General features: G+C 44.5%; 1 protein-coding gene across 1 annotated transcript in view; it reads right to left on the bottom strand.

Annotated features, from left to right (window-relative positions):
• Window positions 1-19,363, bottom strand: part of Tet (tet methylcytosine dioxygenase-like) — a 53,463-nt gene extending 34,100 nt beyond the window's left edge. Inside the window, exons 1-2 of the mRNA XM_070302777.1 lie at window positions 19,052-19,363; window positions 9,718-12,287 (exon numbers count right to left, since the gene is read on the bottom strand). Coding sequence (XP_070158878.1) covers window positions 9,718-10,839 — 1,122 coding nt within the window. The 5' untranslated portion in view covers window positions 10,840-12,287; window positions 19,052-19,363. The remainder of the gene's footprint in view (window positions 1-9,717; window positions 12,288-19,051) is intronic.
• Window positions 19,364-26,261: the final 6,898 nt, after the last annotated feature.

Here is a 26,261-nt window from a genome sequence, read left to right as displayed (position 1 = left end):
TTTTTTTTTTTTCCTAACATTGTCGACTACCCTCGAATTTTCTCGAAATCGCGGAATACTCGGACTATCCTAAACACTGCAAACATTACTAGAAACTTATTTTCAGAAATCATAGAGAACGTCATAATTTTCTCAAATTCGTCATGAATTTTTTTCGCACAAGATACATTTTTCAAGTTTCGAAAAAATTATACAGATTATTTGACAGATTATTTCCAGCACGCGTATGAGCGTGTGATTTTCCCTGTATCGTTCTAGTCGATTAAAATCGATTCTCGTTTACCGAATTTGGGAGAGTAAATCTGGCAACTGTTCCTAACTTGGACAGATGTTCGGGTGCTTTTGGAGGCTGCGTGAATCGAAATGAAACAGGGGCCACGTGCGGAGGAAATTCATTTCCTTTTACGGCGGCTGTGAAAAATGCGCGCGCAGATGTGCCCAAATGTTTATTTCGGTGACAACAATTCGAGCATCCGACAACGAGTAATCGGCCCTCTCTCTTTCTTCTCGCCTAATATCTCGTATAGACATTTTACGTGTACGTATCGTCACGAGAATCACGTTGAAATTGATGTTCGTAAAACAGTTTACGCGAGTCTCATTCTGTTTATTCTGTCAGGAAATAAATAATTTTTTTTTTGTAAATAGTTTATATCCGGTATTGTATAACGAGAAAGAATAAGGAAACACATAAAGCAACAATTTACAAGTGTTTCCGTATATCTAGACACACAGATGACACTAATGACATTCCGTTTATAATTAATAATTTAAAAAAATGAATGTGATGCAGAGATCGATAACGTTAACGATCATCGCCGCAACGTTTCTCGCAATCACGAATAAGGAGCGAATACGCGATCGTATCTTTTTCGAGGTGGACCAGCGAGATAAGCCGATTAAAAGCAATAGAGAATCACCATCTGCCAGCCCTCCCATCGAAAAGGTCCACGGCCGAAGAAGGAGCGGAAAAGCTCTCTCTGCCCCTCCCCCCCCCTCCCCCCTTGATCCCCATGACACGATCGACTCATAAATTCCAGAAATCTAAAACCAGCCTCGCCGATGAGAATACAACGCATCAGACGCGAACAAAAAGATCCGTGACGGATCGACGTGTATGTATGTTATGTATGTATGTATACACATCGGATTCTTGTTCGCAGGATCTCCCATGGTAACCATAGCTACTGTACAAACAAGATGGCCGACGGCTTCCGGTTTCGGTTGCGACGCGGCAGCTGTACGGATCTAGTTTCTAGTCTCGCGCTGATGGAGCCTGGGAGATGAAGAAGGGCGAGTTGTTGAAAATTATTGATTTCGAATCTGGAAGATTTCTAATTTCGAAAATGTCTAATTTCGATGATTGATAAAATATCGACGACGCGTCGTAAATATATATCGCTCTAAGCGATCTAGCGATCTTCAGCAGCCTAAGATGTTTGCCGATTAATACCGATTATTCGACGACTCGAATATGATTTGCCGAATGTCGTTTTACGCGGTGAGATTAATGCGCTTAAAGTAACGCCATTCACACGGCATCCATTAAACGCGGACAAAAGATGATCCTGGAAGATCGATGAACGAAGGAACGCGCCACCCCTCGCGTCGTGGCGGGGGCGATGCTGTCGGAAATAAATCGCTCGCGAGCTGTCGCTCGGCGATCTCCGATCGCGATTTCAATTCACCGATTGCAACCCCGCGAGAGCGATCCTAAGCGGCAGCTAATCCCAATTACAAACGACCGTTAATTTTAATCGGCGGATCGGGAAAAATCGGGTCAGTCGCTCGTACGAGAGAAATATAGTTTATCCCCCTTTCTCACCCTCCGCGCGCTTCTTCACCGTTAATCGATCGCGTACCAAAGCCGCCTTGATTTATGTTTACACGCTAATTATCCTCATTTACATAAAGGTAGAACACGCCGCTCGGATACACATCGCGCGAAGATACCGATGTAACTCCCCTGGCAAAGACAAGTCTGATATCTCGCGATAAATTTTTCACACACAACTCCTTTTTTTACAGTTTAATCTATTGTATATAGCGCGAACGCTTCTTCGTCATCTCACACTTTGGAGAGAGCTGTACGCGCCTTAAGAGCGATTATCTTTGATCGGTACCGTTAGCGCATATCGTACCAGCTAGATTCGCTTTTATGACGTCATAATGAACCGGCAATCAGTAGCATTGTCGACATAATTCCCGTGGCGTTGTCTCGCTCGATCCCAGTCAACTCGATATTGTTCCCGTTGCTCCTTTTTACGTACCGTCTTCCTTGGCGAAGATGGCGAAAATGATGAATCGAACATACGATATGAATTGGGAAAAGTTTTTCGAGAAATTAATTAAGACGTCGAGTCGTACGATGATGCAAATGCCGTGAGAATTTGCGAAAAATATTGGAACGAATCCGTATGATTGTCACGAGACGCACACGGAGAGACATTTTTATCCCGCTAGTCTTCGCGCGGGGACTTTGAAGTTAAATCGATGGGAAGCGATACGGTCGAATTGAAACGAGCCGCATACGGAGGGATCGGCAGGGACGGCAAGGGGAAGGAGGGATAACGCAATGCGGTTGACGCGTACGCTCGAAATTGGCGGCGCGAAAATGAAAAGAGCTTTCAAATCGGCGTTCTCTTAATTGATCCAACGATTGACTGTCGCGACTATTATATCGCGCAACGATCCTACATCGTCGAGGAGACACGCGCGATTCCCCGATTTCATCAATTATACTTTCGTACAAGACCCAAGTTCTTTCGAGCGTGATTGCACGCGTGCCGTTTCTCGATTAATCTTTACAAACGCTCGTAGAATTAAGTATTCATCGATTTAATTTGTTTACCGTATATATTAAAATTTTTTTAAATTCTAAAAGATATAATTCTACCTTTTTCACATATATGTATGTACGGTATATATAATAAAAGCTGAAAATGAATAAGAATAAAAAGAAAAAAAAAATGAAGACTCGCACGAGGAAAGATGTATCATCTGTTGCAAGATGTGAATATTTCTCTCGGAATTTTTCTTCTAGATTAAACGAATCTCTCCGCGGGAAAATCGCACGCGAGATAAATCAATATCAATGGTAAATCCGTGCCCATCTCCTCATCCTCCTCCTCCTCCTCTCTCGGTGGCGAAGGGTAGAAACCCAGAAAAAGGATGAAATGATGCGCCACTAATTCCGTTACGTTCGTCATCGGCGACGCGTATTGTGCGCGCGCGGTGCACGTGCACGCACCAAGGAAGAAATGTATTTTCAGACGCATGCGCCTATGGGTCTCTATATGTACAGGGTGGTTCATCACGTATGTATATAGGACGGCGTGGCATGGCGTGGCGTGGCGTGGCGTGGCGTAGCTTGGCGCGCCGCTGCCGCTACGGCAGCTGTCAGACAGCTGTACGGGGCTTTTTACCTGCTCCGCGCGTTTACGCTATAATCGCGCGCGTACGATTGCAACTGCTTCGACGAAACATACCGATGACGACGATCCGCGGAATCGAGCGTCGATCTCGTAGTAAAATCAACACGCGGTTGGAGAGAAGAAGCCCCTCTCTCCCCTTCTCGCTCTTTCTCTCGTCGTTTCTTGCTGCTGCTGCTTTTATCGTCTCGCCGGTTGTTGTTTCGCGATCGACCGTGCAGCTCCGATTAACGACTTCTTTGTTACTTTTCCTGCTCTCCAAACGATACTGTTATTCAAAGTTGCGCATTCTCTCTTTTACAAGTGTCAAACTTGAGAATACGGCGTGGCAGACGCGATTATTTCGCTCGCGTAACAAAATTCTTCATTACGGTCTACGGTTTGAAATAATCAATCGATGATTGATCACAAACGAGAGTTGAATATCAATTCTGATTATCGAATTTTTATCGTCGAATATTTGTACGATGCGTAATAATAAAATGTAAGTGTGCGAGGAATGGAGGCGGGAGTTTGCTGCGTTCGCGTTTAGCTATCGCGACCGCCTCGAAGACGTTACATCCGGCAAGCGGTCGGATCGATACGCGAGAGAGCGGAGAGAGTCTCTCTCTCTCTCTCTCTCTCTCTCTCTCTCTCTCTCTTCCCTGGCATCGACCCTGAAGCCAAGACAGAGACCTTGGGTCTCCCGTGAAAGGGAAATTCAAGGTACCCTGGCGGAGAGGGGTACATCGCTGAAAGAGATCAGGCTTCGCGTCCGTTCCTTTATTATTAAATTTATCCGCGAAAATATATATCGTAAAAGAAGAGAGAAAGGGAGAGACGAATTCTCTCTCGCTATTGTAATCTAAACTAAAATGTTATCTGATAATAATTTTTCACATTTCGCGAGCAAGATTAATTTAGTTATGCCTTTTCTCGCTCGATAGATAAATAGAAAGCCGTTAACTTAATATCTCCAATCGATTCGTCATGAGATCCAAAGATCCTGACGAGCGTGTAAAATGTGCGCAACGCGCACGCAGCGTCACTCGTACGCGTGTACAAGCATGACTCAGAGCACACACACACAAACGCACACACGTGTGACTGACGCACGCACGCACGCACGCACGCACGCGCTTGATGCACGGAGCTGCAACTCAAAATCGATATAGCGAATCTAGCCAGATTATATCCTTCGCGGGGCTTCGCACAATGCTCGTAATCCGTTGTAAACCGTGACCGCAGTTGTGAGACCTTAATGATATTTAGGCCCGTGTCTAAAATCGATAGCAAATGGATAATGCATGCGATAGGAGTGCAACCAAATCGTCTAATATAAATAAAAAGCGTTGTCGATAAGTATTAAAAATCTCGCCCCGCGCAAAAAAATTAATTAATTTTTTTTAACGTCTCGCCTGAAATATTTAATTATATGTACATAATAAATTTGTCAATGAAAAAAAAAAAATTTTTTTTTTAATTGTTCTTTTTATGCGATATCATTCTCTCTCTCTCTCTTTTTTTTTAAACGGATATATATATATATATATATATATATATATTATTTTGTTTTGGTATACGAAAGGGTTACAAGTTTTATCGACATTTTTAATTTCCGCCTCGACGTTCCCTCTTACCTCTTCAATTATTATCTACTCAGCCTTGAAGCTAGCAATTGAACAAAATACATTTTGCATTTTTCAAGAATAATTGCACAGTGCAGCGAGAAACCCTACCGTGTCATCAAGTGCACGTGAACAAATGCACGTGCGCCCGATGACGCTTTCAAATAATGATTGTACGGTTCTTAGAAGAGATTTCTGGTAAACTTTACGTCGACAACATTTTTGGGTAATGTGTGCATATATAAGATTACCGAATCTTTTATACACGGCATCGTCGTACCACGCAGCTTCTATTGTAATATCAAGACTAACAACGATATAATTTTATAGTTAGTTAATATTGCGAAAATATTGCATTAAATCATTAGGTTGAATAATGTAGAATCGGCTTTACAATTTCCTCGTCCTGCGCGTCCTGGCAAATAGTCTTAGCGGGGATGCCGGCGTCAAAGAGGGATGGTGGAGGGGGGGGGGGGGTCTCGCGGCGAGAGGAGAGAAAGAAGGAAGAAAGAAAGAAAGACGACACCTGCGCGTGTGCGTGCGAGAGAAAGATAGAAAGCGGGGGGGGGATGAAGGCGAAGAGGGGATGGAGTTATCGAGGAGGAGAGATGCGAAGGGGAGAGACATACAGGGGAGAGTGGCGGGGTGAGAAGCTGGGGTGGAGGGGTGCAAGGAATCTCCATCGTGTGGCAAACGGGTCGATCGAGTGCGTGTACAAACATTTTCCGCGTGCGTTTTCCTCGCGTACGCGTGGAAAAATTCGGCCATCGAGGAGGGAGATGAGACGGCGATAAAAAGCAGCGTGCGGGGAGAGAGGCAAAGAATTTCCCATAAACATAAGCCATGCTGAAAATTTGACAGAAGGGGCGGAGGTGAGGAGGGGGGGGGGGGCGGGGGGAAGGGGAGGAAAGAGAACGTTTCACTTCTCTTCTTTTCTTTCTCTCTCGAGGTCCCTCTCCTCCTCTTTTGAACGTAGAGAATTTTTTTAAAATGCGAAAATAAAGTCGAGAGACGAGAGACGGGCGCTGAATAATAAAACGTGTGTCACTCTCCTTGGAAAATTGTGCCAAGCTCATAAATATGAAATATTCCTTCACAGAGCTTGAGATTACTTGGAAAACTTAGATATTTCAATATGTAATTATTTATCATCATTCACCCGCGTAAAAAATATTTTTATATATTTTAGAAACGCGCCGCACGCTCATCGATTAATATTAAAGCTCGAGAAGAAAATTAAGCGTGCCGAGAGAGCTCGAGAATATCTTTTATGATTCCCGTGCCCCGGCTTGTAACGCGTAGTAGTAGAGAATTCGAGAGAAACCGTCGAGGCGCGCGCGCGCGCGCGGCCGCCGCACGTGCGTGCCCGCGTGCGTGTGTACGGGGAGGCTGTGACTCATCCTGTGGGAGAGGGAGAAGGAGAGCGAGAGTCCTGTTCCCGCGGCAGGAAACAACGAGTGGGGAGGGGGTGGGGGTGGGGGATCGATATATCGACTCGAGAAACGCTCCTGCCGTTAGCGGGAACTGCGTAGCTTCAAGGTCCTCCCCCGTACCCCTCCACCTCACCCCTTTCTACGTTTTCCCTCCTCTTCCCTCTCGCTTTTACCCTTGATGGAGTCGATTTTTCGGGCGGACTCGGAAGCGATTTCGTTTCGTTCGCTTAAATTCGCGAGTGAAAAACGCCTTTACAAATCTGCTCGATAAATCTGTTTTGCCTTTGTTTTCTCTTTCTACGTTTCGCGAAAAATTAAATCGTACTGTGAATATTGCACAAAATAATCTGCCAAACTCGAAAGAATCGATTTCGAAAGATATAAATTGATATACAGTTTCGATAAATTATACTATAGAGATTAATCGAAGATTGCATCGTCTATTGTTGTTAAGGTCCGGTTATACGTTACATTTGAAAGCGTTAAATCGAACCCTTGTCGTTACAACGTGAAACAAATTCCGCTCAGCTTCTCGCAGCATCCCAAAGTATATCGCGTCGAAATTGATGCGCAGCGTCATTGGATTTTTAACGACCGCGTCGGCGACACGAGCCTGTCGCATTATTTTGCCATGACGAAGAGCGCGCGAACGGGTTGATTGGCCTGCCGTCAGATAACCCTGAGCAACCGAGAATTGTATCCGGTTATCGTGCGGTTATCGCTTTGGCGAATAACGCAAAAAGCATTTGTAATGCACTCGCGAAACTCGCTCCGTTCGTCGAGACGAGCCGAACAGTGCTGTATTTAACGTAACCGAGACCCTCCGTTCCTACAAAACAGATCCCTTTTCTCTTTTCCCTCCCCATCTCTTTCTCTTTCTCTCCCTCTCCCTCGCCCTTGCCCTCTCTCAGTCTTCTATCCGCTTCTCGCTAGCTTTTGACGGGTTTCCGTTGTTTCGATTTATCGAGAAACAGGAACCGAAAAGCAGCCTCTCGTCTCAGCGCAATTGTCGCTCGCATTCATCTCGTCCTTCGTAAAAGACAATTCGTAGCCGCGTCATTTTTTTCATCGATCTCCGTTCGTATACGGGAAATTATCTGGTTAAAAGTTAAGTATTGACGCATACGATATAACGTTATCCGTAAAATTTAAAAATATCGCATATTGCGTTAAAAATGCGATACGCGATGCAAGAACGTTTCGGATACGAACCTGTTTGTGTATTTTTATTCGCGAATAAAAAAAAAAAAAAAAAAAAAAAAACTAGTAAGAGTCGCGCAAAGATGTGCTACACGGCGGGTCGATGATCCATGTGTTTATGAGAAATCGGGTCAAAACAAGGAGGAAGGCGATAAAAATCAAACCAGCAGAGTCGAGGGGGAAAGAGTGGATTGTCGGCCTCTCGACAGCAGGTGTGCGATGAACTCTCGAGGGCAGAGTCCTTTCTCGCGGGCGAAAGGAAAGACAGGAGCAGGGACGGCCGTTCCTTCCCTTGGGATAAAGAGGGTGTTAAGTTCTAGGGGGTGCGGGGGTTGTTGTGACGGCGCGCCTATACACCGGAGTCTTCGACTCTTGACGATCTATCATCCCCCCTTTCTTTCGACGTCTTTCATTTTCGCCACTTTTGACAACGTCAAAAATAACGTCGAAGATCGGACGAGCTAGCAAATTGGACAGATCGAACTCGTTCGAAAGAAAGGGGGGGGGGGGGTGGGAGGGAAGAAAAATTTGTACTTGAGAAATATGAAAAGTCTAGATACTTCGAAACGCAAAAAAGGCAGCGAGTTTTATTTTCGAAAACATCGATCGGGAAATGAAAAATTCGTAAAAAGTGCTCCCCTTAAATAGGACCGATTAGATATTTTTATAGCGCGCTATCGGGATGCTGTAAAGTGCATCGATCAGCGAAATGCTAATTGATAAATGGCAGAATGTTATCGGAGGATTATGTTGACGGGGGCAACGTCGAGGACGGAATGTACAGTGGTGTGTCCCGGCGCGTGTGTCGCCGGGCACAAACAACACGTCTGTTTCTGAACGAGACGAAGTTCGATACGCGATTATTATGACCCGCGGTGAGCCTTGAACTTGCCCTACGATAAGCGAAGCCGTTTTATGAGCCGTTGTTGCTGCGCGCCTCGCCTTCTCGAAAGGCATTCGCCGATAATCACTGAAGCGATATATATACATACCACGTAATATTCGCGGATCGCTAATCAGATCGGAGCAATCGCGGCATTTTTTTTTTTTTTTTATTATTATTAAGTCATGATTTACATTATGTTACTTAATTAAATGTATCAATTATAAAAAAAAAAAAAAAATATATATATATATTTTTAATTTAAGCAGTGTGCGTGTGTTTTACTCTTATATTATTAATATTTAAAAAAGCATACGTTATCTATAAGAAAGATTTAGATCTTTCGAAAACGAGATGAGATAACATATTTCCTGTCCGGTTCCCATGGATATAGTAATTCAAATTAACTTAAAGTCGATCAGACGCAAGATTGCAGGTAGTTGGACGCCATCTCTAGTTGCGGCAGCAGCTGAACAGTTAACCCACCAACCCCCTATTCAATGTCGCTACAATAATAAACCACCTCGGTTATCTGTATTTCTGTATTTCCCTCAGGGATACTCGGCACATTCAGGCATCGAGGCCAAGTTCAGGCTATATATATCGTTCTATAACGGCGTTTTGTCTGTGCATTTAAACCATCTTGTACCATCACGATTATATATGTGGCCGCGTATCTATCGTGATATCAAAATACTTTCTTTTGAAAATAAAAAAATATTTTTTTGCATTACATTTTGTTTTGCTTTTTATTAACTTTATCGTATTTTTATTAATGTATGCAATGAATCCTTTGCAGAGTTAAATGAGACATATTTTATAAAACGTGATAAGATTAATAAGAAATAAGATAAAGATAAATGAAAAAAAGATTTTCTGTCGATAGAAACAGAAAACAAAAAATCAATTATATGTTTCCATTCAATGCTTCATTATACAAAACATGCATTAGATGCTTATAAACTTGTAGACAAGAAAAATTAAATGACAAAAAATTATTTCGCACATCTCGCGTTATTCATTTAAGAATATTTTACGATAATAAAAAATATACACTTTAGTTATACATTATATTGTATAACAAAAGAAACGTTTATAGATAAATGTCGCAATATATGAATCGATCGCGCGATTATGAATTCGAGATTCAATGGTCTACTCACCTTCTTCTCCGTGAGCTTCTCGCATCTCCTCATCTTGCAGATCTGATGGCTCTTGTCGTTTCTGCACGGCGCACAATCCCCGCAGTTGTCTTTGCGCTGACAGCCTATGCACTCACCGCATCTCTTTCGCTTCTTCTTCGCCGGCTTGTCCCCGAGACCGCCGTCACCGTCGCCATCGGTCATACCACCACCGAGATGATGCACGCCGCGATTCGCTGTAGAGGACACAGCGGCTACCTGGCCGGAACTCTCCACGTTGCCGGTACCAGCGCCGCTACCGCCGTTGCCGCCATTGCCACCGCCGTCTTCCGATTCCATGGAACCCGCGCGGATTTTTCTGCGCTCCTTCTTACGTCCGTCGATGCCGATCGGTCGCGAGGTCGGCGATGAGTCCAGCACGGTCGACATAGGATTTTGAAAATTTGCATGGTGCAATTGCGGATACTCGGGCTTCACCACAGTCAGCACTGTGTGATGAGGATGACCCGGCGGTGGCGGAAACGCTTGGACCGGACTGGAGCCCAACAGCTGTATATGACGCTCGTCGAGTAACTGCTGCTGAAGCGCCGGGACCTCCCGAGCCTGTACCGGCGCCGGTACCAGGGGATAACCAACCGATCCGCGATGCGGATGCGGTGCCGGAAGTGGTGTTCCGAGCGTGTGGAAGCTCGGCAAGCCTACGGCCGACGTGACCGGCGGTGAGTGTGAGATGGACGCCGGTGATAGCGGTGTCAACGCCGTCAGTTGCGGCTCGGCTTCGCTCGGGGCGGTGAATTGACTGGCGAAGCTGGGCAGACCTTCTATACCGCCGCCCTTAGATTCCCATGGTCGATATTGGCTCGGCACAATCACCTCGCCGCGGGAGTCTATCAGCCGTCCGCTCAGGCCCTCGTAATAGTCCCAGGATGGCATCAGGCCCGGGGCGACGTCCTGGGAGTGGAGAGTCGTCAGCGTCGTTGTGGTGTCCATCGTATTGTCGCCGGCGAAGCTGCTGAAGGGCGGTAGATGCCGCGCGGACAGGTCGCCGGCGCCGACCGTGCCCGGTGAGGTCGCGACCGCCGCCGGAGGGCTCGTCGGGACCCTCTCGGTGGCGACGACCTCCTTCGTCACCTCGGCGCTCATCTTCTTCCCCGCCACGTCATCGCGACCTTAACGTCCGTCCCCCCGTTCGGCGAGTCTCGCCACTTGACGGTGGTAATCCTTTTTTTTTTTTTTTTAATCTTCTCGGGATTGCGCGAGCGATACTCCCTCTCTCGCGTTCCGGTACTGACTTTCCTCGACGAGGCACGCTTGTTCCGGAGATGTACGCGGGCTCGAGATTATCTAGTCTTTTTCGAACGAATGATCAATGAAATTCTTGCACGCGACATTGACGCTTTCTTCGCGACTAGTCGTACTTCGATTCTCGTTGATGTGTCGAACTGAATCTTAAAGATCCGGCTTAGAGACGGCGTGATGTCGTTTATGGATTGACATTCGCACGTATCTGCACAATTCTCGTCTTGAAGTAAATTCTTCAACTTCGATACACGATTTAGCGCGATTGGCTATTCCGTATATTTTGCACGTAGTCTTCTTTGTTGATTCTTCAATATTACTTGCTCGCTCTCTCGCTTTTCTTTTTTCTTTTTTCTCTTTTTTTTTTTTTGCATTCAACTTCTCACTCTTTCTCTTTCTTCCTTTATCTCTGTCTCTATCTATATTTCTAGCTCTGTGTCTTTTTGTACTCAACAGGTTTAGGCTACGAACTGAAGTAGATCGGTTGCTCTGGGAGTATTCAAGCGAATCTGGTTGATACCTCCCTTTGTCTGCTTCTTCTTCCTTTCGCTTGGCGAAAATCTGTCATGTGACGCGTCCAGTTTAAAAAATGCACTTATATTTTACGGCTATTTCTATAAACCTCTACAAAACGACGCCGGCTCGCTTAACTCTTAATCGGCTCTGACGAAGGAATCGGTGTGTGTGTCTCACTATTATTTCATCTGACGAGAGATTATGTTATTCAATGAATAGAAAAAAAATGGTAGATTCTTTGGTTTACGGTCCTGCTCTCGCACTGTATTACTTTGTCTGTTCTCTCTCTCTCTCTTTCCTTTCCTTCTATTTTTTAAAATGCTGCCGCTGTACGTTCGCTCTTGTTTGTTTATTTTTGTTTTTCAGAAATTTGCAGATAACACTGTGCCTAAAAAGTTATTTTCTTTATTCCAAGGTAAAATAAATCTTGCTCTACTCTATTCTACTCTTTCGCTATCTTCTCTGTGCTTCTCTCTGTTAAAACGATCACTTTCACCTTGCTTTCTTCCTCGATTTGGCACTGGCGGAGTTGTTTATCTTTATCTGTTTATCTTCACCCCTATCTCGTTAGATATACTTTGTACACTTATTAGATAATATAGCTCTTAATCTTTTGTCTTCTTCTGAACCTAAGCTCTTGGAATATCTTCTTTTTGTGTGGTTTTTCTTTACGTCAATATAAACATACTAATTACATATTTCTTTCGCGCTTCGTAAGAAAATAGAAATCACTTGAGGTTAATGTGGCTTGTTAGAAGGCGGTTGATTTGTACGATCTGAAACAAAAAGAAAAAAAGAACGGAGAGATTTGTCCATCAGATATTCGTAACGTATGTCGCTTATAAAAAAATTAAAATTATTCAAACGACAAAGAAAGATTGTTTTGATAGACGTTAATTATATCCATCAGCGTCTCAAAATAGAAAGTGAGAGATCAACAAGAAAAAAAAAAAAAAAGAGATGCGCGGATTAACGAATGTGTTATCACGCGTAGTCACGTGAGCGTGAGCAAGCACGTGACGCGAGACTATGTGCGAGAATGTGTCACAGACGTTGCTTATAACGTGACCATCGCTAAGCCAAGGCTACTATTACGTTCGGTGTGTTCGCGCACCAACTCTTGTACGCTCGCTTTGATATTCGCGTATGTTGCGCCTAGCTGTTTCATTCACATTGCTTAGAAGTCTGACGATGGCTTGGAACTCGGTCGCGTCATTCCGAGTAGATCAATTCGATCGGAGACGAACGCGATGTGACAGATATCGTCCTGTTGGCGAAAACTTGTCTAAAAATCGAATAATTTCAAAAGTGGAGAAAATTTGATTTTTTATTATATACAACAAAGATTATATATATATATATATATTTTTTTTTTTTGATATTTAATCAAACAATAACATTTCAACATCAAACATAAAAATTTGTCATTCATTTTGCACTTATGCATGACAAATGTACTTGAAAAAATTAACGTTCAAAATATCTAAATATATAGATATATTTTATTACTGGTTAATCTTTTCAAGATATTTGTTCGCGCTCGCGAGTGTCTCGTTACCATCGTCAAAAATCCGACTAGCCCTCTGCGAAATATCGATCGACGTTTACTCTCTCGTTCTCTCACTCATTCCCTTTTTCCTATCTCCTCTTCCCGCCTTTCTCCTTTTCTCTCCGCCGCGCGCAACCAATACGTATATACAGAATAAATTCTTTTACATAGGGTGACGAAAACACAACGGAAATGTTATGCGACGAAATCAGATATATTATTTTTAATGCCGATAAAAATGAGACGTTGGTGAAAAAAGGAAAAATTACAAAATTTCTGTTATTAATTGCAATTGCGATTATGCTTCAATTGTATAAATGTGAGACATAGAAATTCGTCTCTCTACGTTCCACTACCCTGTATAATATAATCTAGGTGACACGTACACGCGCATGCGGATGTAACGAAGAGCTTTCGCAAAGTACACGGATATATAACATAAACTGCGCGATAGTAGCTCTCGCTATTATGTAGTGGGTGCTTTTCCACCCCTTGCATCCGCCTCGTTTTCCACCCCCAAACTCTAATAGCTTTACAGCTGTGACAGCTCGGCGCTTTCGCTATCGCTGGTAACTTGCACTGTCGTTTGGCCAGAACTTTCGCTCGCTGGTTTGACCTTGCCGAGATGCGTCTGCTATTTCGCGCTGCACGTGAGTGATACCATTTATGTACGTATACGAATTGAAGATTTTATTCGCAAGTTAATTTTCATTTTTCATTGTTGCAATAATTTAATGTTTATTGCCTATTGTAATGTTTATTGACTATAATTATTATTACGTCTGTTAACTATATTTATTATTATAATTTGCCATCCAATCTCTGTTAATCTGTTTTCATAATTAATATACGCGAATGTAAAATTATATTTGGGGTAGGTTGCTGATTAAAAATCAAAGTGATTGGTTATATAATAAAATACGCTATTGACGCGGATTCTTACTTAATTGAATTGACTAAGTTTTCGTGTAAAGACCGTACGGAGGGTTTTCGTCTCAGCAATTGAACTTTACTAATGTCCATAAATCTTGAGCTAGGCTGAATATCGCGAACTTTAGTCTTTAAAGGTCGCAAATGTTGATGTAACGCTAGCAAAAACTCTAAGGATAAGTGGTAGCGTATAATTCTGTATTTAAAACTATTGTTTCGTATAGATTAATTATGTATATAATTATGGGCGGGGAATATTATATAGAAATTTTAAACATGAACTAATACCGATGCAGACAAATTCAAGAAAGTTATACCGTCAACGAGGCTAATCTCCAAAATTGTTGTAAAATATATAAATATAAATCAGTTTGACAGTAAAATATATATGTAAAAATGAAATTTGTTTTTCTAAAAATGACGAAATCTATTGTAATTTCTTATCTTTCATTACGCGGGTTTAATAAGAATAGTTGCGACACCCGTTAGCCCGCCACCTCCGCTTGCACTTTCGTCGAATCGACTGTAGGTGCATGCACAAAAATTCAATATCACCGTCGCGCGTCATACATAGGGTGATGCAAAAGAATATATGCGAATTATTGGTTCCTCTCTCATCGAAAGTTAGAGAATCTGATTTTCTCGAATGGATATTAGTGTGACTTAATCAATTAACTATTCTATCTCCGGATGAAAATTTGCCGAATCATCATGTGCCAAAATAAATATATGCATAACGCGAAGAAGCGCGAAACTATAAATGACGTTATTCTACCATCTCATAATAAATTTTGCCTCGATAATTCCAACATTCAATTTTCTCTAACACATCGAGATCGGAAAGATGCTATACTAATAAATAGCTTCTAGCTTTCTTTGGGAATAGAATTTATAGGCACTGAGGTACGAGTAATGGGACACTTTTTTGGGACACTCCGTATAATCGCGACAGAGAACGAGTCGTTTGCGGATTCTTTCGTCCACGGCGAAGCGCAGAACGCAAATTCCGAGAAGCGCATATAAACCAGCTGCCATAGAGACCCGGAGATTCCACACGCTTGGAATTAATATTAGCCGTGCGTCGCTAACGGCAAACGTCGCCGAGAAAAATCGCACCCGCTCTTCGATTCGCAAAGTTGAATTCCTATTCATCGACAAAATTCCCCCGAATTAACGCGACAAACCTTCTCACGAACAATTTTGAGATCCCCGGCTAATTTTAATTTACAAAATTTCTTACCTAAGATGGCAGTAGTATTTTAAGGGTAAAAACTTTTATACGATTAAACGAAGCAATTGCGAACAATAAGCTACTGATTCATGAAACGATAATACCTCTCTGTCGTTATTAACTCGAATCTAGTTTTTGAAACGTGAGCGTGCATCAACAGACGTACTGTTTGCTCGTGCGTCGAGAAGAAAAAGAGTAGAATGATTCGCGCACCATTTTTGCCGCAGCATAATGCCGAAATTAGCGCGATGCCACCGCGAGAGAAGCAACTAACACACGAGGAGAAGAAGGAAGATGATCTTCGAGTGTTCAAGTTGAAGTCGAACCTTTCGAGAATTCGGATAGAGATCTCTAGAAACTCTTTCATCCGTTTCAAAGGGAATTAAATTAGAAGCAAAATCGAAAAGCATATCGGAGCATATCGGAGATATTACGGAGAATATTGACTCCGGAATTTTTTTTTTTTTTTTGCGAACCAATTCTCGAACTAACCGAGAGAGAGAGAGAGAGAGTGAAGAGATCGGAAAGGTTTTCGGGAACTTGGGGGAATTTTTCGTATACGTAAAACGCGATGAAATAATTTTTCCTCTTATCTACGTCTGATTCAACACACATGCCGGCTGAGATTTTATAGACGTTTTTACAAGAAAGAGATATCGCACATGGAAGAAACTCTATCCCGAGCACGTCCTCGATGCAGCGCGGCGCGAAGGGCCGGTGCGTGTGCGCGTGCACATCCGTGGGACCTTGAATCGGGCAAGCGGCCTTTGTCGCGAGAGAGCCGAACGCGCAGCTCCTCTCGGCCGAACGCGCCCGGCATCGCGAGGTCGGCGAAAGTTTGTACCCGTCGAAGCCCTCCCTTTTTTGCTCGCGGGTCTCTTGCCTCTCGCGCGCTCATTTTTGCCCTCTTCCTTCTTCTCTTAAAAGCTAGGCTCGGCGAGCTCCTTGGAGCGACGGAAACGGACGGAAGATGCGTTTATTATTAGATTCCGACTCGCCCGATTCTCGCCCGAACGTCGCGGATGGCTAATATACGATGACTTATATACAACGTCCACAATGATGATCGATGGAAATGGCGCGGATGATAGTTGACATTGTCGGCAACGCGATACGCATCGACAGCGAAAAACGAAGATTGTCGACGGTTGAGGACGAATGTTGTACCACTTGCAATTACGCGAATCTTTCATACGAATCTCTTTAACACGATTATATATTTTCCACAATAGTGACTAAGCGGGGATCTTCTACCTCAGAGGTCCGGCTGCAAAACAGTTATAGCTATAACGTTCGCGTTGGCCCTTCTTAACGCTCGACCGCAATTGGTCGGAGGGATGATCGTTTCCGCGTAATTACTTTTACCGAACTCGACTTCCTCGCGATACTTAATGAACCCCCCGAAACAGTTCTTCCTTCCCCCGCCTCCCCCCCTCCCTCCCTCCCTCCCCTCCAAGACCTTTCATTGGTTCTCACGACCGCAGTCGCGGACAGATCCTACCGAACGAATGCATCGCGGAAACAAAGAAATCGCGCGCGAGTCGTATATCGAAGGATCTATCCCGCGTTTTGACAGATGACCGCCGGTGGCGGGCGGGGGCGGGGAGAATTGACAGTTGCGTTCACCACGGATTGTCCAATCGATCGAGTGTCACTTGTTGCTGTCCAATTTCAGGCGCGGTATCGCTCTCGAACTCGCGACGTCCGACCGGTCTATACCGATCTTTTCCTACACGGCGAAAAGAAAAAGATCGGTCGCGGTCAAAATCGTTTGACGGCGCGCACGCATACGCGACGCATTCGGCCGCGCACTGATTCGCGCGCCAGCGCACGAACGCACGCACGCACGCACGCACGCACGCATGCTCGCCGGCCGGCCGGCCGGCTGCCCGCTCTTCGTGCGCGCATATACAGGGTGTCTGGTGGGCCTGTCTCCTCCGGTCGACGAAAACGATCGGCGGGACGACCAAATTTTTTCCTTCTAACGATAAGGGTCTCTTTGACCGGGACTTTGAGTCGATCCTCAGTCCAGAGAGAGATATATCCATATCGCGGCGATATCGCTCGGCATTGATACCGAATGAAATTCGAAATCGAAGGCGGGCCGGCCACCCTGTATGCATCAGTGCGTGCACGTGCGCATGCGCGTGTTCTCTCTCTCTAGCAAGATACCGCAAAGTACGTCGTGACGACGTTACGAGCGTCGCGTACGAGAGACCGGTCACACGCTCGTTTACAAACGACGATGACGAGGAGAGGTACGACGACGAGAATCGACAACGAAGATGACGAAGACGACGACGACGAGGAGGAATACGATGAAGAAGGCGATGGAGTGCGCGACGACACGCATCGTAAAACACGCATATCTGGTGTAGGTGCGTAACGGTTCGCGTTAAGGGTAGGGGAACGGCGAGGACGTACGAGGGGGAGAGGGAGGGGCCGGGGGCCAGCAGAGGGGACAGGAGAGCTTTCGCAGCGTTAAACCCACCCACACGGACGCGCGATATCGGAAATGATATAAAATTGCGTCGAGCGCGCCGCTGATATTTAAATTGGTTCGCTAAACCACGGATTAATGCGCGCAACGACGTCCGAGCCTACGCACGGGCTTCGAAAAAGAGTGCTGCGTGGCCAAAAAAAAAAAAAAAAAATATTACGCGACCGAATAACCGTGAACGATCGTAGGATAATCGTGGGGGGGGGAAAAAAATCGCTTCTCTTTTTCTTTCTTTTTAAAAATTAAAATATTAACATTTTATAAGAATTATTATGTAAGAATTTAATTAAGCAATTTAAAAAGATGCTCTAAAAGACGCGATCGAAACCGAATGGAGAATAACTGATTAGATGTCAAGTTAAATTGACAAACTGTTGACGGCATCGATCTGTCGAATTATTAAAATGCATTAAATGCTCCCCCGTGTGAGTCATATATGTATATATCTATCTAACGGAAAGTTATATACACGGGTGAACCGATCGACCATTGGAAAATGTCGAGTGTAAAATGGGATAAGTTAAATGTAAGGCAAAGACTTGACTCGTAAATCTTTCGTTGTTCGTTCCTCTCTCACTGGTATTCCATCGATCATTCGTTTCTTCGATCCGTCCTGTACGATTTCGTCTTACTGTGTCATTCGAGAGAGAAAGAGGAGAAAGAGAGAGAGAGAGAGAGAGAGAACAGTCGAAAAATCCTTTTGTCTCTTTCGCATGCCCTAATCACGAAAAAGAACAATCATCGGATTAACTCTAGTTGAAACGACGCAACGATGTTAATTTTTTTTTCTTTTTTTTATTTCTCTACCTGTATTTTGTAGCAAATTTGTTTCAATAATTTTTACTAGCAATTTACGTTATACACTCGTACATTTATACATAGATGAGTGAAATGGAATTTCTCAATTAAAAGCTATATAATATCGATCGATTTTTAAAAGCGTCATCACACGATTGATAATGACAAATTCGCAGTCTTTAGCTGTTGACAGTTATAAGAAATAAAAGTGATTTTGACATTTCTACGTATAAAGGATCGTATTAATCCAGTTTGGATGACTTTGCGGATTATTTCTGTCAGAGCGGTACGCGTGAATCGTTTCGCGTGCACTACGGATTTAAATAAAGCAGAGTGTATCGATATACGAATTTATAAATTTTGCATTCGCGAATTGCACGAATACGCCGACTGAATTTAAAATGAAAATTTCAACGCGAAAGGCGATCGCGCGCAGGCAGGGAAGATAGGACATCCCGGATCCTCCTCCCCGTCGCTACTATCCGAAATAAAAGCCGCTGACGGAAACGGTGTAATGCGTGGTTATAAGAACCTGTTTCCCACACGCACGCACGCACACCCACACACACACGCGTGCACGCTGCGTGCGTAAGTCGAGCCTAGGAAGAAGCGGATCTCTTTCGGGGTTGGAACGCGCCAGACTCCGTCCTTGTCCCACGTTCTCACACGCCTCGACGACGACGCCGGCGTCGGCGTCGGCACACGAACACGTTTCTCGTTTGACGCACCGCGAGACCCGTAAAACTTTCGCAGCACGATACGTGCATGCCGTGTTCGAGGACACTACCGTGCACCGCCGCCGGCTAGCGCAGGAGGCGTTGACGGCGACGGCGGCTGCGGCAGTGGTGGTAGTAACGGCGGGTAGTGGTGGTTGCGACGATGCCACTGGTGCCTAGCGATGACGACGACGACGACGACGACGACGACGATGGTGGTGGTGGTGGTGGTGGTGGTGGTGGTGGTGGTGGTGGTATGGTGGTGGTGGTGGTGGTGGTGGTGCGACGGTAGTGGTGGTTTCGCTGGTGATGGCGATGCTGATGAGCACGAACTCCACGGAACGGATAGAAACGGCGAAAACGCATCACGACGCGGTTGCCAACGTTCGCGTCATTCGCGACGTCCCCGAAGATATTTTGACGTAACGCGCGCCGACAGCGACGACGACCTTGTCTACCGATACGTATTTACCGGGGGATGTGCGCTCGCTCCCGCGTATTACTTTACGAGCACTCGGAGGAATCTCGAACCGATCTTCATCGCGAAATCTCGATACTCTGCCGATCATAGTCTGGCTTTTAAATCCTTTCTCGATCGTATCACGTTTTAAGGGAAATTTTTTATCTAACCACGATTATATATATATATATATAAAATCAAGCTACGGATCTTTCATGATTATCCAAAATTCGAGCGCCACACCTCTCGCTTCGAAGGAGAGTGTTGTGTCGCGCGCGCATACACTCACCCTATTCTTCCTCTTCCTTCCACCGCTTGTCCTTCGTTCCTCCTCTTCCAGGCAGCGAGCGGAGTCGAAGTTAGCCGAAGGAAAAGACGAGCGATTCCGTGCACTCCCTCATTGTGTTGCCCGTCGCGCGGTTGCAGTGCGTTTCTCGCGCTACTTTGAAACACGCGGCCGTGTTTCGTCGATAGAAACCGCGCGCGGCGGAGAGAGCGGCATTCTCCAATTCCTCGACAACGGATGCGAAGAGCGTATTACGAATATCAATTCGTCGATGTATAAACTCTTTTCACACACAATCCTATATATTTAATCTCTCTTTTTTTTTTCCCCTCACTCTTTCTCAACTTCAAGCTCGGTGTAATCGCAAAGTTCCGGCGAATTCTCGGAGATGCTTAGATTTTACCCCGCCATACTCTAGATCCAACATGTTTGCCTCTTTACATTTTCTTTGTCTTTCACAGGGTCACAGATTACCGCACCACCACTCGCGCCGCTTTACTTCCTAATCCTATACGCGCAACGATTCTCTCTCTCTCTCTCTCCCTCTCACGCACTCATACAGACGCACCGCTCCCTCATACCGCGTACCCGTTGGGTGCCGCGCGTTGGACGACAGGGACACGGTCGCGCCGGCCGGCCGCTCGTTGGCCCACGACGGAACGAACGAAACTGCCTATCTACCTTTGGTTTGGCGGGCTGCCCCGTGCCGAGTGCGGTGTATCCGCCGCGCACTCACCGTGGTACACTCCGATTAGTAATAGTCTTTGTCTGTCGTGTCCGCGTATATAACGCGCGGACTCGCTCGCTCACTCGCCCGCTCACAGCTGCCCGCTCGTTTCGCCCGCTCGTCTCGAGCGCGATTCGGCCGCGCTCGGCACTCGTCGGCTGTCATCCCGCCCGCCATGGCGGGAACCCAGGACCTGGCCCAGGACCATCGTCGGCGGGGGGACGAGATGGGGAGGATAACGCGGAGGGAGAACGAGGAGGATGGCGCGATCTCGTTGGGCTCTCTCGCGAAGCGGGATCGCCGATGCACGTGTGTCGCGGGACGGGGTAGGGTGCCGGGGGACAGGCTCGGGGAGGAGCCGGCGGATGGGGTTGCAAATTGCGCACGCGCGTCGCAACCCCTCGAACGAACGAACGAACGAGCGAGCGAGCGACAAGGGGATGTTACGAACCTGCTTCGCTCGAGTAGCTTCCTTCTTCTTCGTTCCGGGTGGCCTCCGTGAAGTTTGTCCTCCGATGTTCTTCAAGGATTTCGCCGGCCACCGCGACCTTCCCCTCCGAACGCATCGCTCTACAAATTCGAGAAAATTATGTATATTATTAAGAGAGCAATGCTTCGTATTAATTATGTATATCGAAATAATCATTACAGCTTTTGCTAAAGAAGAGCTCCGTATGACTTACCTAAGACTGACATGTATATATTGTATATATATATATATATATGCGTAAAATTAAATATTTTCTTTCTCTCCTTATATTCTTAGATCTGCGATTTTCTAGTGATCTGGAGACTGAAGATAATTTTGTGCACAACTGGTCCCGCTCGCACCTTCCTTTTCTACAAAATTACATTCCAATTCGCGAGTTACTCGGTTCTTTTTCCGGTGATCCGTAAAAAAAAAAAAAGAGCTCGTAAAACGTAGCTAGGCCTCGAGTACTTTCATCCCCGAGCAGCCAATCGCGACCCTAGGGGAAGCCCCTTCCCCTCTATCTAGAGCTAACGATTTATTTCAGCGACCTCCTGGATTCGATATCAACGACTTTTCGGGCCCCGGGGCGAAACACATCCTCGGTAACCCTTCCCGCGAATTTCTCACCTTCCGCCCCCTCGAGCGAACGATTTCAGAAGCCGAAAAGTCACGCGTCCTTTACGCGTTTCGTGGTAAATGGAGCAAGTGTGACCCGGCTGCGTTCGGGAACACGTTGAAATGTCTTGCGCGATAATAATTCTCGTCGTATTTCTCCAGGCGCGCGAAGATCTTCGATCTCATGAGGGTAACGAGATGTTTATCCAAGGTATTGTCGTACAAAAGACGCAGATATATACGGGCGTAATTTTTTCAACGTATTTCGCGCGCATACGTTTTCGCTGCGGGTACATTCATTCGTTTTTTTAGATTATTGTATTAGCAAAACCAAATGTTAAACGGCCCGAGAGAATTCGGATCTCACGTTCAAAGAATTCGGATGGAATTCGGCACAAATTATTCATTGTTAAAAATTGAAAGAAAAATATCGTAGAATTACGATCTTATATTTTCAACGGAAAATATAATTCTAATAAGAATATATGTATCTGATTTTCTCAAACATCAGTTAAATAATTCATTTCGAGCATTAATATCGCTTATAATCTACGCAATATGGTCACGCGATCAAAGCGATCTCCGAGTCGCAGTGGCCCAGGGCCAAGTTCATCCCGAAAAGCCCTTCTGCCCGAGTTTCCCAGATCCCCACTGTCGGTTGTCTCTCGATTTTCGTGCGTGCGGTTCGCTCTTGCCAGCCGCACGCACGAAAAGCTTTAAGCTAATACCCAGAGACCCGATTAACATTACAATGGCGGCCGCATGCAGATATAAATTAATACGTATTCTTCTTTCGATGGAAGGACGACGGATCGCGCAGTACGCGAACGCCGCGCCGTGTCTGTCCCTTCGTAATGATGTGGCCGCTTGATAAATCACCTCCAGCCCTAACTAGATCAAGCGTTGTACTCGATCAAGTCTTGCTCGCAAAAAGTGAATCGAGTCTTTACGCGTGCAGCGGTCAACGCGGCATCGGCCATCTTGCAGTCTCGCGTGAAATTCCGGAGGACAGATGCTGCTCACAGGAGAGATCACAATGATGTCGAAATAAATCAGTTGATCGAAACCAGGTAGATAGGTAGGAAGTGCTATGGCTTAGGTAGCTTCGGTGGTCCATCGGACATTTTACGAGCAGCGATTCTCAATAAAAGGATGTTCGCCCTAATTATTTCTTTCGAAAAACGCGTTTTTATTTCCGCGAGTTGAAACAATTAAAATCTGATTTCGAGAGTATTTAGGATATTAGAGAGTATTTAATAATAATTCTACAAAAATCTCTCTGGATATTTCGCTTTCGATTATTATCGTGGAATTTCAGCATTTCGTTAATCGATTGCGAGTTAGATTTAGGATGCGTTCCCGAAACCGAAAGTGTGGAGCACGACTGCCTACCTGACCTTTAATTTCGACTATAGTCGAACATTCGATACAGAACTAAATCTGGAGAAACATTCTATCGCATTTCGGCATCTTTTCAATTGTATCCATCTTTCTTTCAATCGTCGTAAAATCGCACATCTTTGATTGAAAATTATTCTCTATTGAATAAACATCGTTAATCTTTTTGCAATCCGCAGACATAAAATATACATGTATTTTATATATATATGTGTGTGTGTGTGTGTAACTGTTATTATATTATTATATATATCTTATTATAATATAAAAATGTCATGTTCATATAAAAATATATGAAACAGGCTAAAATTTGATTTCAATGTATTTTTTGTTAAATAGATATATTAAAAAGAAAAATTCAAAGTTTAAATTTTTTAGTTAAATTGTAAATCTCTCAAAATTTCATGATAAAGTTAAGCATCAAAATCTATGCGTTATGCAATGCATATCAATATGGCAATCGTTTGGTCGCGAATCTTGACAAATATCAATTCGATACCGTCGATGAAAGCAGAATCGATTGAGGAAGGTTCGGTTACTCGTATATTTCGATCTTACGGGACAATCTTGCGCCATGTGTGCGTGCCGTATTGCGTCAAATACAGTAGCGAAAGCAGCTGCAACGTCGCGCGACACGCGTCCATTGTCGATATTTCGTGGGCATCGAGAAATGAAAAATCGTCCCTCGTATTCCCGTCTCTCGCTGTACAAAATCCCTTCGCCCTTTGCACTTCGACGTTGTGAGGATCACCTGGATCATAGAAGAGAGAGAAAGAGATCTTTTTTGGAAAATTTACTCTCACGGCACGATACCTCTTCTGTTTTTTTAATCGCGCGCTGTCAAATCTCTTCTTCAAATAACTTGTATCATTTTAATTAAAATATTTACAAAAAGAGAAGAGATACGCACATAGAACACACACACACACACACACACACACACACACACACACACACACGTGTAATTAAATCCCTTGATTTAATTATCAATGTGTGAAATTCTTCATAAAATTTATCATATACGTGTATAACACCTTGCGTGTGTTACCGATGGTGCTATAGCCCGAGAATCGGTGGATTCATCTGCGAAGAACCCCAGTGCGAGGGTGCAGGGGTTACTCTAGGTGTTCGAGCGAATTGGGGGTCGCATAACCCCCTCCTACCTTTCTCCCTAACGCGTGCCATCTTCGATGTAGTGGCCCGCCACTGAATTACCCCAACCAAAAGGGTTTAAATGCTCTTTTTTCCGCCTTCTGCGATGGGGTAATAATCGGAGTAGTAGGACATTCGACATTTCTCTAAGAGGAAAGCGAGAAATTGATATATTCTACATTTTTTTTTTTTTATACCTCTACGTCTTTCGCGAATTAATCCGTAACAAAGTTTAAGCACGGATCTCATTCAAATTCAAGGAATAATTACTCTTAACTAAGTGATACACTGATTCGTATAAGTATGTAGTCAACGATAAGTTATGAAAAGCATTAATGCATAAAATGCGATTACAATGCATCACGCAAGGCGCATTTATTTTTCTCACGTCAAAGTCGTCAACTTATCTTCATTATGATGGACAACATAATCGTAACGATATCACTCGATCGATACTTTCTCTCTCGCTAAGGCTCGTTAGGAACATCTGCCGCATCCTGACGTCGTTATTGCCGCGAGTGGTTGCGCCTGTGGCTGCAAAGTATCAGGACAATTTCTGTACATTATCCTCTTTGATTGTTGCTTCCTCCCTCGTCCTACCGCCCCCATTTCCCAAATCCCAGTATATTATATACTAACGTTTAATTTCTTATGTCAGTAATGTTGAGATGCGAGCAGAAATTATTATTAAATTAATAATTACTTATATAGTGCTTTTAAATGTTCTATTTTTAAAATATAATGGAATAAAAATTGCCAGAAGGTTTTACAAATTGTAGAGAAATAAAAAAAAAAGAGTACAATTACTTTGCGATTATAAACATCGCGAAACGAGACATGTATCTTACAAGACGTATGTTTGAAAAATTAAAGTATGCGGCAAAAAGCCGGTAGAAAAAATTCGGGACAGCTGTCGACACGCTAGACTAGAAAATCCACAAAAAAAAAAAAAAGAGCCGTGTCGTCGACCGCTAATTTTGGAGGGATACCTGCGCAACTTTTGTCGCGCGTGAATCCGCAAAATCTTCTAGGATCAAGTATATATATCTATAATACTCGTATTCGTGAGTTAAAGAGATATACGACTCGCGAGAGGCCGGTCTTCTAAAAGAGATAATTGAAAATAATTATTCGAATGAAGGAGATGTATGGCCGCGTACATAAACAAGCATCACCCAATGATAAAAATTCTATTTTGCAGTTAAGAAAAGAGACGTAATTTTTTTCGACGCCTTCTATCCATCGCTTGGCTCTTATTTACCCGATTCTGACAGTTATCTCGATATTTTAATATTTAAAGCCTTATTTCGATTACAAGTTGTCTATTGTTGTCTATTTTATTGTCTTCGACACATGCTTACGCGTCTGACGCGCATCTAGCTTAATTATTTTTTTAAGACGGCTTTATTTATCATTGAATGATATCCAAATTACCTATAAAAATCGATAAAAGAAGATTCAAAACATATAGCGAGAGAGATTTTGCGTAGATTCGTCGCGTGCCACGTGCTCGTAGTACAAGTCGTCAAGTTTGCGGGCCATCGATCGTTCTCTGCACGCGGTCTTTCGCGAGTCTCGTCGCGGCACGTCGCAGGAGGCCGTCTGTACGTGCGTGCGTGCGTGCGTGCGTGCGTGCGTGCGTGCGTGCGCGCATACATGAACGTGTGCGTGTGCGCGCGCGCGCCCCGAGCACGCACTTACGCACGATCGACGCGGATCGTTCGCTCGTTGTGCGTGGCGCGCTTCGTTGCCATGACGACCGGTGGCAGTGCCACGCATTGATCGCAGACTCCCGCTCGCTCGCTCGGCGGTGCGTGGACTGTGGAGTCGAGTGCGTAGAGACGCGACGGAGAAAGGAGAGGAGAATACGCACACACGAATGCATATATACGGGCGCATGCACGCACGCACGCATG

Source organism: Polyergus mexicanus, unplaced genomic scaffold (assembly GCF_030449975.1).
Source record: "Polyergus mexicanus isolate NDT 795.1 unplaced genomic scaffold, iyPolMexi1.0 SCAF_10, whole genome shotgun sequence".
NCBI lineage: Eukaryota > Metazoa > Arthropoda > Insecta > Hymenoptera > Formicidae > Polyergus > Polyergus mexicanus.
Note: the sequence above shows the minus strand (reverse complement) of the source record. Positions and strands in the feature narration are given on the sequence as shown.